The 18,258-nt window shown below is 34.6% G+C and overlaps 1 protein-coding gene across 4 annotated transcripts in view; it reads right to left on the bottom strand.

Moving 5' to 3' along the window:
- LOC121872383 (serine/threonine-protein kinase 11-interacting protein-like) overlaps positions 1 to 18,258 on the bottom strand; it is a 62,478-nt gene that overhangs the window by 36,545 nt on the left and 7,675 nt on the right. For all 4 annotated transcript variants that reach the window (XM_042375137.1, XM_042375149.1, XM_042375151.1 and 1 more), the window contains exons 3-13: positions 17,825 to 18,001; positions 17,080 to 17,270; positions 15,983 to 16,081; positions 15,261 to 15,438; positions 14,916 to 15,109; positions 14,325 to 14,601; positions 12,666 to 12,794; positions 11,892 to 12,003; positions 11,282 to 11,646; positions 7,349 to 7,506; positions 4,148 to 4,276 (exon numbers count right to left, since the gene is read on the bottom strand). In XM_042375137.1, the coding sequence (XP_042231071.1) occupies positions 4,148 to 4,276; positions 7,349 to 7,506; positions 11,282 to 11,646; positions 11,892 to 12,003; positions 12,666 to 12,794; positions 14,325 to 14,601; positions 14,916 to 15,109; positions 15,261 to 15,438; positions 15,983 to 16,081; positions 17,080 to 17,270; positions 17,825 to 18,001 (2,009 nt within the window). The remainder of the gene's footprint in view (positions 1 to 4,147; positions 4,277 to 7,348; positions 7,507 to 11,281; positions 11,647 to 11,891; positions 12,004 to 12,665; positions 12,795 to 14,324; positions 14,602 to 14,915; positions 15,110 to 15,260; positions 15,439 to 15,982; positions 16,082 to 17,079; positions 17,271 to 17,824; positions 18,002 to 18,258) is intronic.

Genomic DNA, 18,258 nt, shown 5'->3' with positions numbered 1-18,258 from the left:
ACATTCAGTATCAAGGTTTCATCTGTTTCTTGCAAGCCCTCAAACCATTTTTTTTGTAATTCTGGAATAAAGAAACTACTGTATATACTTGTGTAGATGCCTATCTCGTGTGTAATCCAACCCCTGATTTTTTCATTTACTTCAGAAATACTAGGTATAATCCTAAACATATTTTATAGCAAAACACCAGAATCTCACCAATGTGTCTTGACTTTGATCACCACTACAACAGCTGACACTATGAACAGTGTTACCAATTCTAAAACTGAAGTCCCGCCAGTTATCAACTCTACGGTACTTATAAATTTTGCTAGATTCACCCCAAAAAGAGGCTTTAAATGTAGACTGTAGCATCAATACTTAAATTTTAGGCATACAAGCAACAATATCAAAAGCATATACATACAGTAAACAGTAATAATGCAGGAGTCAAAACTTTCCAAAATCATCAGTTAGCCCACAGGGCGAATTGCTGAAAAAATCTACCAACCCTTACATAACTTTAATTCCTGGTGGCTTCACCAGATATTTCATTGTAAACATGGCCTATAGAATATAAGGTCTGCTCACACACCAAAGAAAAATGAACCTCTTGGATCTTGTGATGTCACTTGTGCCCATACAAATTCAACAACAAACATGGCAACACTTGCTCAATTTTGGGATGTTTATCACAAATTAGAAACAGGGATGATATAACTTCCATCAGTTTCCAAAGGATAAATAAGTGAGAAAAGGATGGATTCACTTGTGAAGAGGAAAGACTATAAATGCTGAAAATGACGACATATGCAGCTTGCATTTCGCGTCGAGTACTTTTGAAGAGAACTTGAAATATAAACTGCTTGGACAACCAGTACCAAAGACTTGTAGATTGGAGCACTACCAACATTACAACTGCCATGTTCAAAAGGTAAGCCTATATTATTTCAGCTACAACATAAAAATAGGAGTGTTATAACACAATGTAGCCTACTGCATGTTCGAAATTAAATGCACCCCAAAACAATTTTGTACAGCTTTTATATACTTCAAGGCAGCAGCAAAATACTATACCTGTACACAGCTTCTTGTGAAGGAGTGTCAGCTTTACTTTCTTCATTCACAAGTTTTTAAATGACCATTATCATTAGATAAGAACATTTTGTAGTTGAATGTTGGAGGGAGGTGTAAGCTGCCATGCAGGAAAGCAACAAGTATCATGTTTGCAATTCACATCAATTGGTTATCAATGGGCATGGAGGTAGCAAAACCTCTCGTCCTCTAATATAAGCTCTCACATTGTACAGCATTGTGGTTGTTTGCTGTCATGATTTTTTTGCAGTCTATAAACATTAAATTATATATTTATTTAGCCTATGCTAGTACCAAGGTCTAGAGAATACATGTTTTCTCTAAACCTTGGCTAGTATGTTATAAGCAGAGTATTAAGTATTATATCTGAAAGGCATGTACAGGTAGTTCTGCTATAACGCGATAATTGTGTTCTTGTAAAATATCGTGTTATAGAAAATCGCGTAATAGAAATAACAGGGCTTATGGAGAAAATAGGGTTAGGTGCAGATTACTCGAAATCGAAAAAATTTAGTAGTTAGCCTAACACAAAGGATAGCACAGTCTAAATAAATGTTACATTCATATCTAATAATGAAATCATACAGTAAATTTAACACTTTACCTTGAAAAAATATGAATGTAACTTGATGGGGGAGAAGGGTGATTTTGAGGTTGATAACATCAAGCTTCTCTTCAAGTGTTATATCCTTTCTTTTACGATAATCACCGGGAATTCTATCATCAGAATGCTTTTTGGAGATATTCTTCTTTACCATATTCACAGTTAATACCACAAAATTGGAGAAATAGTAAGCAAAAATCGCGTTATAGCAAACAAGCGATCGCGTTATACAAATATTGTTCCGAATTCATAAATCGCGTTAGAGCAAATTCGCGTTATCAAAACACGCGTTATAGCAGAACTCACTGTAGTAGCTTCTGTCCGATTTATTGGGGTTGTTGTGTTAGTGACACCTTATACGAACTCACGCCTACCGGTAGGTGGCCCTTGGGCCGGCCATCCTCGTTACACGAGGGGCAACCATTATTATTATAGGTTGACAACCCTTTATCCGCAATTCCAAAAACCTAAAGTTTTTGTGGAGCAATTTTTTTTTTTTTTTTTAAACAGGGATTAGCCCACCCAGGCATAGATCACTGACCCACATCGGGGCGAAAATGTAATAGTAATACTAATTATAATAATTATAATAGTACTAATTATTCATAGTAAATAAATTTTTTAATTAAAAAATAAACCAAAATAAAATAATAATGATAACAATAATAATAATAATAAAATTTATAATAATAATAATAATAATACTGTATTAATAAAATAATAATAATAATAATAATAATAATAAAGAAATATACAAGAATGAAAAAAGATAAAAAGTAAGAAACACGACCTAATCCTATGAATTATTATTATTATAATTTTTATTATATTTTCGCCCCCCAGGCCCCAATGTGGTCAGTGATTTGTGCCCAGGTGGGCTAAAAAAATAAAATAAATAAATAAACATTCTGAAAACCAAAAAATTCCAAAATCCGAAATGCCTCTGGTTCCAAGGATTTCGGATAAGGGATTGTCAACCTGTAGTAAGAATTATATAGATGTGGGCTAATGGCATGTATTAATTACATAACTAACATCACCCAAATTTATGAGACAATGGGCAATGAAGCACAGCTTATCACTTCCTTCTCAAGTGCCAGATGACTTTCATGTCCTCTTCATATCACGAGATTGCAAGGCTTGGCATTCATGTTTGCCTTAGAAATGAAACTACGCTGCCCATCCCTAGCAAATGTGCTCCCACACTTCACTGACCCCTCCCTTCCCCCGCTCAGCATACTAACACTCACATCGAAAGAAATGTTTATTCCCTTATGTTTTTTACCTTACAATAATAATTTAATTAATTTTTTGCACATTCTGTAAATAGGATGTGTGTGCATGTAAATGAGAAAAAAAATATATCTAACTGAGATAACGAGTTGGAAAATAAGAATTCCTCAAAAGTGGGAAATGGTTGAAAATTTCCTAGCGATGTAAACAGATGCAAATGAAAGGAAAATTATCTCAAAATCTTCATTTGTACCAAGTAATTGAAGATTTAAAGCAGTATATAATGAGAGTCTGCTCTTCAAGAAACAACATAAAGAATCTAGGGGTACGGTTGGCAATCCCAGGATAAAGAAGCTTGCTAGTAAGGTTAGCCTCCCACGAGCATGTGGGTAGCTATCATTCACCATAAATGACCCACAAAAATGCATGACTTTTAACTTCTAAAAAACATTACGCATATTCAGTATGACTTCCTACTTCTTGCATAAAAATTTGATCATAAAATGCGTACTAATCTCAAGAATATATGGGAACTGGTTTAAATTTTCAAACCCAAGGCAAAACGTGTCCCTTCTGGAAAAAAATAATTTATGAAAAATGTGTAGTTCATTTCAAGGGTCAGTAACTAAACTCATTAGCAATATTATAACTTTTTGACACCAGATCCTTAATCAGCATGATGAGAAGTACCTTTACATACCATCTCAACATTCAACAAAGGATATGTAAATTTTCTGTGAAACTCTAGTCTTTCTATATGATGGTGGTACAGTATTATGTTTCTTCAACATCTTAGTGGTCTGCATTCCATAAGACATATCCATCAAAACCAGGACATTTCTAAACAGTTCTCAGTACAAAATTTAAAAGCAAATTTCTTAGTACTGTAGGTACATTGTTCACAACTTATAAGTTCATTTTCATTTATCATCTCCGGATGAGTAGAAAAGTGACTAAAAAAATTAGTACAGTTCACAGATACCTCAGTCAAGTATGTAATGTACACTCGCTCCAAAAAGTATCTTTACAGAGAGGTCCAATAAATTTCAAAATGAACACCACGATTTCTGTTGTCTCAGTAGGGTTGTCAAAATCTTTAATCATTTGTGTCATATTGTCTCACACAAAATCATATACAGGTAGGGACTTTTTGGAGAGAATGTACACATAACCCTTCCAAATATCAGTACACAAAAAGACTTCATTTCACAGATAAAAACAACTGTAATACTATACCTGGTGATCAGGAGGATCAAGGATGTATGTTCTTGTCCTATATGCAGGTCTTATTGTGTCAAATGTGATCAGAATCTTGTGGGGTGACATTGACAACAACTCTACACTCTCTACACATCTAAGCTCCCACTGAGAAAAATAGAAGATTTTAATTATGGAGATACATCTTTTATTGTATGATATGAGGTATTCAGGAAACTTTATACAGTAAGGTCCTGCTGAATGAGTACACTGATCCCTTGCTTAACACAGGGTTGCATTTCCAGAAAATGCCGTGTAGAGCGAACCCATTATAACATGGGGAGTTAGGGGATGCGCCAGGTGAACCCTAAAAAGTCTCCCCCCCCCCCCACACTAAAAACACCCCAAAACCAAAGTTCAAAAACATCATACAGCACTAAAATAGCTCATTAATAAACATACAGTACAGTACATCTACCAAATTCAGCTAAGCATGAAGTTGTGGAGGCACTGGCATGCCCATGAAATCAGTTCCAGAAAGTTTAACACCACGGCCATTTGCAGACGCTGGCTGAGTCACGCGTGGCCTCCCTAATGCCTCACCATAGCAGCCCGGCCCAGCTAAGGACTTTCCTTAGCAACATTCCTCCTCCCATTGGCACAAAAAGCTATGTTTAATCATTTTGTTTTTTACCTAGTGATGATTAGTTGTTGTTTTTCACATTTTGTCTGTAGGATTGTGTGCGCATGTAACTGAATAAAAAAAAATAATAAAAAAAATGAAGAAAGTTAAGTTTATCTACTTCAAATTACAAGTTGAAAAAATAACCATAAAATACCTCCCACTAAATCTCAGTGGCACACAAAAAAATGTCTACATTCACTTTATGTTTTTGACCTAATGATGATGACCTTTTTTTTGGCACATTCTGTATGTGGGATTATGTGCATGTAACTCCGACAGAGTGGGCGGACTGGCTTCTCTCTAGCCATAAGAATGTCTTGCTTAAGCATGATGAATAAGCATTTAAATAAGAATAATAAATACAGTATACTGCACTCATGTATGAAGGGTATGAAGAATGATGATGGTGTAGTGTGTTGGTAGGACATTAATGTCCAACAGAAGCGGTGGATTGGCCTCGCTCTAGTCAATGAAGAATGTCTAATTTACTCTCTAAGGTAAATGTGGTCCTACTCTTCTTTATTGGAGTGTCCCTAGGCAGAGGGGCACTTGGAGAATGTTTAGGCAGAGCCATGGTGATGACAACTAGCACTAACAAAACTCTGAGCCACGAGACGTGGGGATGCCACACGTGAACAGTAATGGACTTGACCCGTGTTAACCTGTCTCAACCCGCATTAGAGCAAATCTTTTTCCATGTGTTTAGCAATACCAGGTAGTAATAAAGAATTGTCTTCGAGCAAATCCACACTGAACAAATCTGTGTTAAGCGAGGGGGCAGTGTACCTGATTAACAATAATTTGGTTTAAAGAGTGTAGTGTTTAAGGGTATGAAAATGTAACAAATGAGCTTGTGTTCATTTTAACAAGAAAAATTCTGAGCAATCCAGCTCACAGTATCATTCGTAAAGTCGGATCAGTCATGCCTTGTCACTGGCTTAGCAGCCAGCCAAGCAAAAACATTCATAGACTCATTTTCTATACTGTACTTTAAGGTGAAGTCAATGGAAGACTAAACTCAACCTGGCTAGTCAGTGAGCTTAGACAACTTGGCAATGTCCATTTATCATGTTCTCTGCCTTTGTTAGCTTGCTTCTTATTGTTTTTACAATAAAACCCAACAACAGTGAGTCCAAAGAAGACATCTAGCACTATGAGCAGTACCACTCCTAGGATGAAGAGGAAGACCATCATCCTGGAGACAAAACTGGATGCACTGCAGAGAATGAACTCTGGTGAAGAAGTGAAGGTTACCTGTAGAGCTCTCAGGTTAGTATCATCAACAGTGTGTAAAATCAGCAAACAAGCTGATAAAATTAAGGACAGAACAAAATCTAAAACCCATGATCCTGAGCACTGCAATAACATGATGGAAAATGTGGAAAGGCTGTCGGGTTCTTGAATCAGATGCAAAACCAGTGCAATATTCCTCTGAGTTATCTGGTGATCATGTAGAAACAGAAGTAGAAGCCTCTGTCCTCTACAACCAATAACCATCTATACCTTCAACCAACAATCCTAGGCCAACACAAACAGCATTAACCTTCAGTTCTGCTAAGTACCCTAATAAATAGTATTAAAACAAAGCTTAATCTTTGAACTAGAGTGAATCTCAGCTTTTAACATTGGAGTCTGTGGAAAAATGGGTCCTGTTCAACTAGAATTCACCTAAAAAGCACTCATACAGGAACACATATTGCTCGTTAAGCAGTACCTGACTGCCTTACTGTACAAATCTTCAATTCAAATAGAAAAGTTCTTAAATCATGATGAATAATACAAGAATTTTCATGTGAATTTGTCAAGATAAGATTAAAGTTCAAATAAGACCCACAACAGTTTAAGATGAATTACACAAACAACAATTAAATGTCAATATCTAGAGTAAAATCCCATAATTCAAAATAATATGGGCTCTAGCCCTTACGAATTATAAGATTACACAAAATTTGAAGGACACCTTCTCCCAAGGAAAAAAAAAAGGTAATTTTCCATTATCTGTCAAATTAAAATTAAAATGTTATCTTTTATGTTTAAGCTCTTGTATTTGCCTCTTGACTTGACAGGGTTGTCAAACTTAATGGCTCAAACACTGGAAAATTATGGGAAAAAGGTGGAAAAATCTTGCACGGTAGCCCGTAGATGTACACTCCACAACTGACCAAGTGGTCCAACATGCATATACTATACTTGTTTACACAGAGGCGGGCAGCTGCATCCCATGGCAATATGTACGCAATACATATTAGTAAATATTTCTCATAATCCCAAATTTTACCAAATATTATGAAAATTGTAACAAATACATTGCAATATTTTTAAATGTCCCTCACACTTTGAATGTAACCAAATACAGGTTCAGTATTATGAAAATTGTAATATACAGTATATTTTGTATCAGCAAAACATTACGAATGATGAGTGATTTTGAATTTGAGGGGTACGAATTAAGGGGGTTTATTGTAATGAACAAAATTATATTACAATTAATAAGAATTTACTTCCATTACAAGTTTTCAAGCACTGCTAATAAAATTATAAAATTGGGAACGTACCCTAAATAGAGTCGCCGTTGTAATGCTATGCTTTTCCTTGAAGTACAAAGGCGTGACTGCTAGGATAACATCATGCAGGCTTTTACCATCTTGAGCATCACCTTCCTCACCTCCTTGGTCTTCCATCTCTCTTTGGGCAAGGACTTTATCCTTCTCATCTGTTTGGCAAGTCAATGACATATAAATAAGAACTTTCATTTCTAACAAGTTGCTGATCAAGCTGACAGTTTTATCTAATATATCGCCTCAATCAAACTATTCCCCTTAAAATGTAATGTACTGTATATGATAGTTACAGAAAAATTATCAACTCAACCCTTATTAAGCTTTACACATATCTGCATGTAGAGTGGACCCTCCATTAACGAGCGGTTCAATTTATGAGATCTTAGTAAACAATAAACCCCCCGTAAGGACTTTCAGTTCTATTAACGACAGCCTTACGAGAAACACGTTTTGGTGTGCGCATCGGCTGATCGACTCGTCCACCAATAATTAATTATCGTTTCTATGTTTACCTTTGTTTCCAGTAGAGTAAACATCGAGAAAGTTATACTCTTGAATATTTTTGCATCTTACATTAAAATTATTGGTCATTCTGAAATTTAGTTAACATATTGATAATATACAGTGCAGTGTTGGTTTAAATAAAAACAAATCTAGAATTAGTTAAATAAATTGTTGTGAACTTAAAATTTTATTGGTGAAATTATCAAGCATGGGTCCGAAGAAGTCTCGGAAGGCAATTTCAATTCAAATGAAACAAGAAATTATTCAGAAATGCGAAAAAGGCATTAGAACTAATGCACTCTGTAAAGAATATGGCATGTCATCATCGATTGTATCTACAATCAGCTGTTGCGCTGCCGCTATGTAAACAAAGCTGCCGGGAATTCTACAGTATATACACACCTCAAATTAAGTGTTAAAATATTTTATTGTTTTATATTTTTTATTGTACTATATACTGTACAGTACTGTATTTTGTTTATATTTAAAATTTTGTTGATTCTATTACCAGTATACAGTACTTTGTATGTACTTTTTAACTCATTTTAAGGGAATTCTGTGAGTTGGAACCAATTACCCAATATCCAATTGAAATAATAGATTCAGTTAACGAGATTCAGTTAAAAAGTGACTCTGTGGAACCAATTGTGCTCGTTAATGGAGGGACCACTGTACAGTATATATATTAATTTCATATTACGGTCACTGCAATATGTTATTTTTGTCTAATAATTTATAGGTTAGCCTAAAACCCTTTGCTCATGTTCTTTAACTCCTCTCTGGGCCTTCTATCTTAACATCCATTAAAAATATTAAAACAATTACAAAATAGCATTGTGGTACAGCTGTATTAGCTTCCTGTTATGTGTGCTGCACATCTATATGATTAAAAAATGTTTTCATTAATTACCTCCTTTATCAATTAAGAACTGTGTACTGTATAACATTATGACAAGTACTAGCTACATTTTGACATTAAAATATATTAACAATAAATAAAGAGCAAAGACTTTCTCCTGTATTATTAAACAACATCTTCCCTTTAAGAGGGTCGTCGTGTTTCAACCCTTCTTTTAAACTAAATGAGTCCTGAGGGACACCGCAGTACCTGTACAGTACTTAACGGGGTGGTGTGGCGGTAAAATTAAATAATTCAAATAAATTTAATTTATATTGGAATTATTTAATTTTACTGCCACACCACCCCACTAAGTACTATACTGCAGTGTCCCTCAGGACTCATTTAGTTTAAAACTCGGGTTGAAACACGACGACCCTCTTAAAGGGAAGATGTTGTTTAATAATACGGGCGTTTATCTTTTGATGATTTAAGCATTATGTGATTACACGTGAAGGGGTGGGTCAAATATTAACCAAAGAATAAATTTCCAACTGTATAGAAAATTATCTAAATACCTGAGTGTGTATATATATATATATATATATATATATATATATATATATATATATATATATATATATATATATATATATATATATATATATATATATATATATATATATATATATACAGTGACCCCTCGTTTAACGAACACCTCGGTTAACGTAATTTCGATTAACGAACTGCCTTCCATAAGGATCTTCAATTCGGTTAACGAAAAAAAATTCGGTTAACGAAGTTCTTACGAACCGACCTCAACATGTTTTTGCTTGCACTGACCGGGCAACCAGCTTTAGTATCAGTCCGCCAATACATTAATCGGTGCTAGGGCTTAAATTCCTTACTATTTTAGTAAATATCAAGAAGTTTATACTATTCAATAATTTTAAAAGTTTTATATTCAATTTTTTAGTCATTTTAGCAATTATTGAACATAATTGAAGGTAAAGTGACTAGTTTAATGCGCGGCATCCAGCCTCTTAACACAGCAAACAGGAGTTAGTCTCTCCTGTTTTCACTGAGGTAACATCTTGCTTGAGACTCTCTTCAACTAAACGCTTTTTTTCTGTGTTTCCAAGCAAATTATTGGTCATTTTGAAATATATTTTACATATTGACAATATATAATGCAGTGCAGTGTTGATTTAAAGAAAATAATCTTGAATTACACCAGAGAGCTAAAATTTTATGGGTGAAATGGCGCCATGGGGTGACTTCTCTTCCACCTCAATGCCTTCTCTTCTTCCTTCTCCTCCACCCCCATTCTAAATCCCATCATCATCATCATCATCATCATCCAGGAGCCTTCTACATACACACCTCAAAGTAAGTGAACTTTTCTACCATTTTTGTTGAATTTAGGAAATTTTCGGTGAGCTGGAACCAATTACCCAAAACCCATTGAAACAATGGTTTCGGTTAACGAACGACCTTCTGGAACGGATTGAGTTCGTTAACGGAGGGGTCACTGTATATGCTGATAACCACAAGGAAAGAAGAAAACACGAAGTTCCCAAGCGCTTTCGTGTAATTCACATCTTCAGGGGTGAGTACAGACTAGAGAGAGTAATACAAATCAAGGTGTATATATACACCATTTCACAAAAATTTCTCACACATTCCTGCACAGCTAAAAACCTGGAACGTCAATGTGGCATTTAAAAACTCATGCACTGTTAAACAAATGTTAATCAAGAACTCCCCCAACAACACAATTGGTTGCATTTATAAAGTTCCTTGCAAGGAATGTAATATGTTTTACTTAGGCCAGACAGGTAAAGATCTTGCAACTAGAATTAAACAACACAAATACAGTGTTAGGACAGGCCAGGAATCCAATGCTCTGTTTGTTCATTTGAGGGATAACAAGCATTGCATTGACTGGGATAATGCCTCCTCAATATTACCATGTAAGTCAATTGACAGTAGGAACATCATAGAATCTAGTCTTATTAAACATACCGAAGCATTCAACATGAATTTGAGTAACGGCATGTACAAGCTGGACAATTTTGTAATTAAGAAGATTTGTGATCAGGTGAGAAGGCCAGGTCACTTGACCATCTGACCTGACCACCAACCGTTGTGTGCTATTTAAAGATTAGTAGGGTCATTACCTAATACCTGACCATTGTGGACCTGGTCTCACCCTCCTCTGTATATATACACCTTGATTTGTATTACTCTCTCTAGTCTGTACTCACCCCTGAAGATGTGAATTACACGAAAGCGCTTGGGAACTTCGTGTTTTCTTCTTTCCTTGTGGTTATCATATACCTAGATCACACCTACAGTGATTTACTTGCATATATATATATATATATATATATATATATATATATATATATATATATATATATATATATATATATATATATATATATATATATATATATATATATATATATATATATATATATATATATATATATATATATATATATATATATATATATATATATATATATATATATATATATATATATATAACTCATTTGCCTCAAAAATTAAGTTTAACATACCGTCACTATCGCTATGTGGTGGTGACATATCAGTAGATGATCTCCGAGAAATGTTTGAGCTTCCCTTATAGAAACTGGACTCCATGCTGGACTCCATGCTTGGCTCATCACTTGTCTTTGCCTCAGTTATATCACTAGTGGAGGGGTTCTCTTCTGGAGAGCTTTCCTTATCATTTTGATCTGAAGGAATGCCTACAACCACATCTTCCTTATTTGTGTTTACTATTTCATCCTGGTTGCTGGTTTCATTTGTGGCCATGTTGACTAGATTGGTCATATCACATTGAGCACCTGGGGTCCCAGAGTGGGGTTTGGACTGAAGAATTTCCTCAAGTAATCTGTCACTTTGCTCAGGAGCAGGATTTCTGAATAAAAAATGTTTTTGCATTTTTAATTATTAACATCTTTAACAAATATTGAAGAACAAACTATTGCTATGGAAAATGTTCCTGCTACAGTGACAAATTCCAAATAAAAAAATCCATATTTAAGTTACATTCATAAGTGACATGTCACACAGAAAAAAATTTGCTTTCTCATTTTATTCCTCATAGTCCATGAACTGTACACAAAACACAAAAAAATAACTCATTACCTGGCAGTAACTTACCTCATGTCTGTCTTGAGGGTGTGGGCATTGAGAGCCTGAGTGAAACTTTCTGAGGTGGGAAGAGTGAAGGTTGGACCAGCTGCCAAACTAGGTGGTGGGGGGTCGGGTACACCTTCAAATAAAATACATTTTCTTAGCTCCAACAACTCGATGCATACTGTAATAGCACAATTTAATTTATTCTGCAGGAGTCTATTTAATTATCTGTATATATCATGGCATTGAATATTTCTAGCTAAATGCAATTCCCATTTTTTCAAATTAATTTTGAATATCCATCTTTGCAAATATTTAAGTTCTCTTAAACTACCTAATTTCTGGAAGTCCTTTATCATTTAAAAGCCCCTAACTCATAGGTCTCTAAACTCCACTGACCATCTCTCCAAAACCATATGTAATCTTATTTCATCAACATGTCCACTGTTTTGCAAGGTTTCCTCTAAGTAACTCTTAACTTACCATTTCTTGTGCCTCATTTTACTCGTATCTACAGTATGTCCTTGAATAGCTTAAGTCATCAATCATCATTTATATTCAGTATGACTGTATCTTTTCCTGTATATGCCACTGGTTGTTTTCTTAATCCTTATTCCTTTCTAAACTACATATTAAAATTGTGGTACATAGCTGCCCACCACATCAAACAATAAATTAATAGCACAGTTTTGATCTGAAATAAAGAGTCTAATGAACATACTAGCCAGGTCTTCAAATCCCAAATAAACCAATAGTTACTTTTGGATTTTCCACCCAGCATGACTGTTAAAGACTTACCCATTCTTTCCAACATGTCACTGTCTGCCAAATGTATACTGTCATTGTCCATATCCTCATTATCAGGATCTGTGATGGCTATATGTCGAGTGCGTTTCTTCTTTGATTTTCTGCGGGGTTGTCCATTGCCTGGGTAGTGAGATTATTGTATGTTTCAAACATGGTAGCCACTAGCAAATATTTTTAATAGGTATTAATCCTTTTTAGTGAATATGGACAAAATTCATCACTTTTAATTACAGTACAAAGAAAAGCCATTACAGTATTCAACCATTCTGAGTCTCACATATGGTACATCTCAACCTTCAAATACATGCCAAATATGTTAACAATGTAAAACCATGTTGGAGGGCTGACTTCACATACCCACAGGGACCTATCAAGCCATTTCTTATTAGAAAAATATCACAATGAGATTGACAAGCCCTGCCCTGCTGGGTCTGAAAATATACCTCTCCATGAAAATACTTAAATTTTAGGTTCATTATATGCACTTTGTTGGATTTTTACTTAAAGGTATGAGAAAGTGTGAAGTAAAGCATCCCTGTACCATATGTAAACACAAATAAGCTTGATATTTTAAAGCAAAAATGACTGCTGCATGTAATAACTCAATACAAAAACCAGCTGAAAAGAACTTCACATCATTTTTTAAACACCCAGAACGTTTTGATAGACATGAAAGAATAGTGTTATCACTTTACTGAAAGGGATCAGTCACACACCAGTGGGTGAAATAATGTTGGTCAAAATCTCCAATTTCCACACAAAACCACCCTACATATTTTTTCACATGTTTGGAACTACTGTACTTTACACTAATAAATGGGAAACATAGACATCAGTGTTTCATGCTATCAAAAATGAACTAAAAATAAATCAAAAGACAGTTGACATTCGTCTGCTCTTAAAATACTTCAAAGGTAAACTTTATTAAGTTTTAATCCAACATAGTTAAGAGTTAGCTCTTCTGAATCTGAGAGGAGAATCTTCCATATAAACCATGCTCATCGAGATAATTAAAATTTGTTATCATGTACCCCCAAGAGAAGCACTGTACATGAAAATAGAGGCAATGGTTTCCTTTGCATACTCTACTTGACATAAGTTTGATGACATTCAGGTATGATGAATATTAAAAAGGGACACACTGGCAGCTGTCCTTGCCTTCCAAGCATGGGCAACAATTATAAAATTTTTAGCATGAAAACTTCTACTAGACGGTAACAGAGAAGTATTTGCATTAAGCACCAAAAATCTACGTCAAATATAAGAAAGTTTCACAGCCAAGGGTGATGTTTATTACCAGAGGGATGAATGAGCATAAATTAATACTTCAGTCAGTTATCAGGTTGGTGGTGATTATAAAATTATAACAGCCTCTTGTATATATGAGTATGATTCCTTACCATAAGTAATAATAAGGAAATACATAAATTCTTATGTATTCAAATTGAAATTTTGTACATCATTTCACTCACATAACACTATACACTACTGTTAATATCTAGAGTGGTTGTGATGCACCATCTTTATGTGTAAAGGATTTAAAAGAATTCATCACCACTTAAAAATCATGCAAAAGTAAAACATAACAGACAATTCTTAAATACCCAGATGATATACAATCTAAATGCCAAGAGCAGAACACAACCAAACCTGAGTTTTTGAGTGATACAGGAGCTGAATCATTAACTAAACTTGCTGGTTGGGAGTCTACTGGATCTAGCTGAATCAGATCTGCCTCTTCAGGTGAATACAGAGGCTGTGAGATTAGTCCATGTGCTGGACTTATTGGATTCACTGGAGAACAAAGGGAGGAGAGGGATGAAAGAGATGAAAGAAGTTCTGGGGAGTAAGAGGATCCTGCTGGCACTGCATGCATCCCAACCTCATCATATTCTTGACCTGTTAGAGGCACATCATCAAACACAACCTGCAAACAACATTATCTTAAATGAGCAGTAAAAAAAGTGATAATAAACATTTATTGAAGAAACACAGTGAGTTAAAAAATTTAACCATAAAAGATGAAAGAGAGTTAAGTTGGACAAGTTAATGATACATCACAAGGACTATTATGATTTTGTGTCCTAAGAAAATGACCAAATATTTAACAAGTTGTCAAGTTCTAACACATACATGAATAAGTTTCTCTCTATCAAACATAAAGCTGCACATAGGACAAGTGTTACATTAGTAAAGTTAATGGTGAAAATAATTTCATAACTAAGTCAACATATATAGTACCTTATGATTGGCAGTAGCAGGATTTAGCTGTCTGATAATTTGACTTCTGTAGTTGAGGTCCCATGTGATAGGGTTACCACTTATCTTGAGCACTCTAATATGAGGTAAGGCACCAATGGGTGACAATGCTTCCTTCAAACTTAATACATTGTCCCTCAGATCCAGCTCCTCAATGTTATTCATTTCATGTAAACCTAAATAAGGAAAAATAAGTAGCATCCTTACAGAATATAAAACTGTTGTAACACTTCATCTTAAAATACTACTGTATATGATGTCCATTCTTAAAAGAGTAATGTAAATGGCTGTTAAGCAACCCAAAACTACAACAAAATATATACGCACCACTTATGTGAGAAAAAAGATTGTTATTGGCTATGAGAACTATAAGAGAGTAGGTAGCAGTAGGAGAGAGACGGGGAAGGAGTCGTAGTTGGTTGTGGCTCAGGTCTAATAACGACACAGTAGGGAGGTACTCCAGAGCTGAGGCATCCTCCAGTTCACAATGGCTTAAGTCTAGTATCTGTTCAAACAAAAACATATACAGTATTAGCACCATAAACCTCAAATTTCTACTAAAGGCGCTATCATACAAATTGCCAGAAAATATATACATGTACCTAAACACTGTAATACGTGTGAACTGTAATTGAAAGCTTAAGTACCAAAAATAGTTTGGTCTCAATAATAATACTGTAATAATCATCATCATCATCATCATAAACGTTTTATGTACATTTTCTATGCTTGCAAGGGTTAGCCATATAACCATTAATTCATAATATAAATTATGACAGTTTCTATGCCCTAATTACTCCAAAAAAACATCACAGAACATAAATAACCAATGAGACATAATCCCTTCAAATCTTATCAAGAAAAATCCACCAAATTTCATCAGTGCTCAAGCGTTTAGCTTTATAAACAGTACAGACCAACAGAGAAGCAAGCAAATACCATACTGAATGACAGAATATACAAAAAATTCAAATGTAATACAATTTCAAATAATCCCCACAATAGTAGTACAAGATACAGTAAGTACTTACATATTTCTTGCAACATACCTTAAGGTTTGGCAGGAGACTAAGGCTGTGGTCTAAACTGTACAATGAGTTGTGAGCCAACACAGCTTCCTGCAGTTGCTCCCATGCAAACTCTCCTGCCTGATATACAGTATAAACACTGTTAGTTAGTTTACAATACATTAGTGGAAAAACTAAAAAGGCACTATAACAAATGGAAAAATAATATATATATATACAGTATATATATATATATATATATATATATATATATATATATATATATATATATATATATATATATATATATATATATATATATATATATATATATATATATATATATATACTGATAACTACAAGGAAAAAGAAAACACGAAGTTCCCAAGCGCTTTCGTGTAATTCACATCTTCAGGGGTGAGTACAGACTAAGGAGAAGTACATAACAAGGTATATATATACAGAGGAGGGTGAGATCAAGTCCACAATGGTCAGGTATTAGGTAATGACCCTACTAATCTTCAAAAAACACCGCAGCAGTCGGTAGTCAGGTCAGAGGGTAAGATGACATCTTACCCTCTGACCTGACTACCAAGTTTGGCAAAAATAATTTTCAATAGTTGTGTAGAGAGCAGTAGAGAGTAATGAAAAACTGATGACAGACACACTAATAACCATCAGTCTATCCACTTTTCCACAGTGATGTATCCAAGATCACATCCACCCCCATATCAAGTATAATTCCTACAAAAATAGCAAAATGTGAGTAAATTTTATGTTTCAATTTCTCTGGTTAAGAAATAACTAAAATACGATCAGCTTATTACCAAGGTTCCAAAATTGCAGCAATGCTGTGATGGAAGACAGTTACTGGGATTTATATAATGTATCCCACAGAGTTCAATGAATATAATTGATTTAGTTACTGAATAACCATCAAAAACATTGTATGACCTGTAGCTGTACTGTACCTGTAACAGATGTAAAGTGTGTACACACAAATTTTAGTGACTCTCTTTTAATACCACAGTACATTTCAGTCCTACATTTTTTTACTTGTCCTTTCACTGGATTATATATTAAAAACTGATACTTCATTGTATTTTAATTGAGATAAAAATAATGGAGTTAAAATTTACCTTATCAGCACCACAACGGATGAACAGATCACTAAGTCGTGTTAGTCCTTTAACTATTATTACTGATCGCAGTGTTGGCCGCAGGGTTTGGAGGGCTTTGAGGCTGGTCACAGGAATGTGCAATAACTCCAGAGCTTGTAAGTTCCGGAAGCAGCGTAAACTTATAGTTTCATTCTGTGGAAGACTTTGTCCTGAAATAATAAAATAATTTAATTAATTTCCCTGTAACAACACCCAATACCAATCAGTGTACACTAAGCTTTTGCTCCTGATGGAAGAACTTTGTCTAACACCAACATTTACTTTCGGGCGACCATATTCAAGCTCCACTAACTGGTCTACCTCCGTCTCCAACTCTATTGTCCTTTAACACCTGAAAGCTGAACCAAATGTAATACATCTTCAGTAATTTTACCAAAGCAAATAAATTTAAAAAATACATCTCTCCTACAAGGAAACAAAAAAATCTCATATTGTTGTGAATACAATACAGTACAATACCTGTACACCATTTTGTTACTTAACTTCATACTTGAAAGATATTACTCAAACCTCTCACCTCACTTTCGAAAGTTTTCTTCACTTCAACTCTAGTGAAAAGGCCAGAAAACAAAATGCTCTTTCCTTTATCTGCAATTTTCAGCTACAACCATATAATTTTTATACTCAACATAATATATAGAATCAAATTAATGGTTTGTTTATGCTGTACTATTAATGTTCAATGTACGTTCTAATTACTCACCAACTTTAGCCCACAGTCTTAAACCAAAGATCTTCTGTAGAAGGTCATAAATAAACTGAAGGTGTGGGATTGCGGAGTGCTGGCGGTGGTTGGGAGGCAGCACATGGAAGTTAGTGTGCTGCTCTATCTCAAGGATTAAACTAAATGCTTCTTGAATTTCTCCAAGTGACCATGTGTCTGTTGAATGAAGATATTGGTTAATGTTCAAAATATCCCAAAGCTATAAATAAAAAGAATTGTATTTGTGATAATACACCTGTCCTCACCAGTTGTAAAAGTCAACCAAACACGCTGAAAATTAAATAATACAGCACATCCAAGGATGTACAAGATGAAAAGAGAAGTGGTTACTGTATAGTACTTAGCCAGGTATATGGCTTTAATCCTCAGGAAGCAAACCTAAAGACTCTCATATATCAGGATACGTGACTTTT

This window comes from Homarus americanus, unplaced genomic scaffold (genome assembly GCF_018991925.1).
Source record: "Homarus americanus isolate GMGI-L3 unplaced genomic scaffold, GMGI_Hamer_2.0 scaffold55640, whole genome shotgun sequence".
In the NCBI taxonomy this organism is placed as follows: domain Eukaryota; kingdom Metazoa; phylum Arthropoda; class Malacostraca; order Decapoda; family Nephropidae; genus Homarus; species Homarus americanus.
Note: the sequence above shows the minus strand (reverse complement) of the source record. Positions and strands in the feature narration are given on the sequence as shown.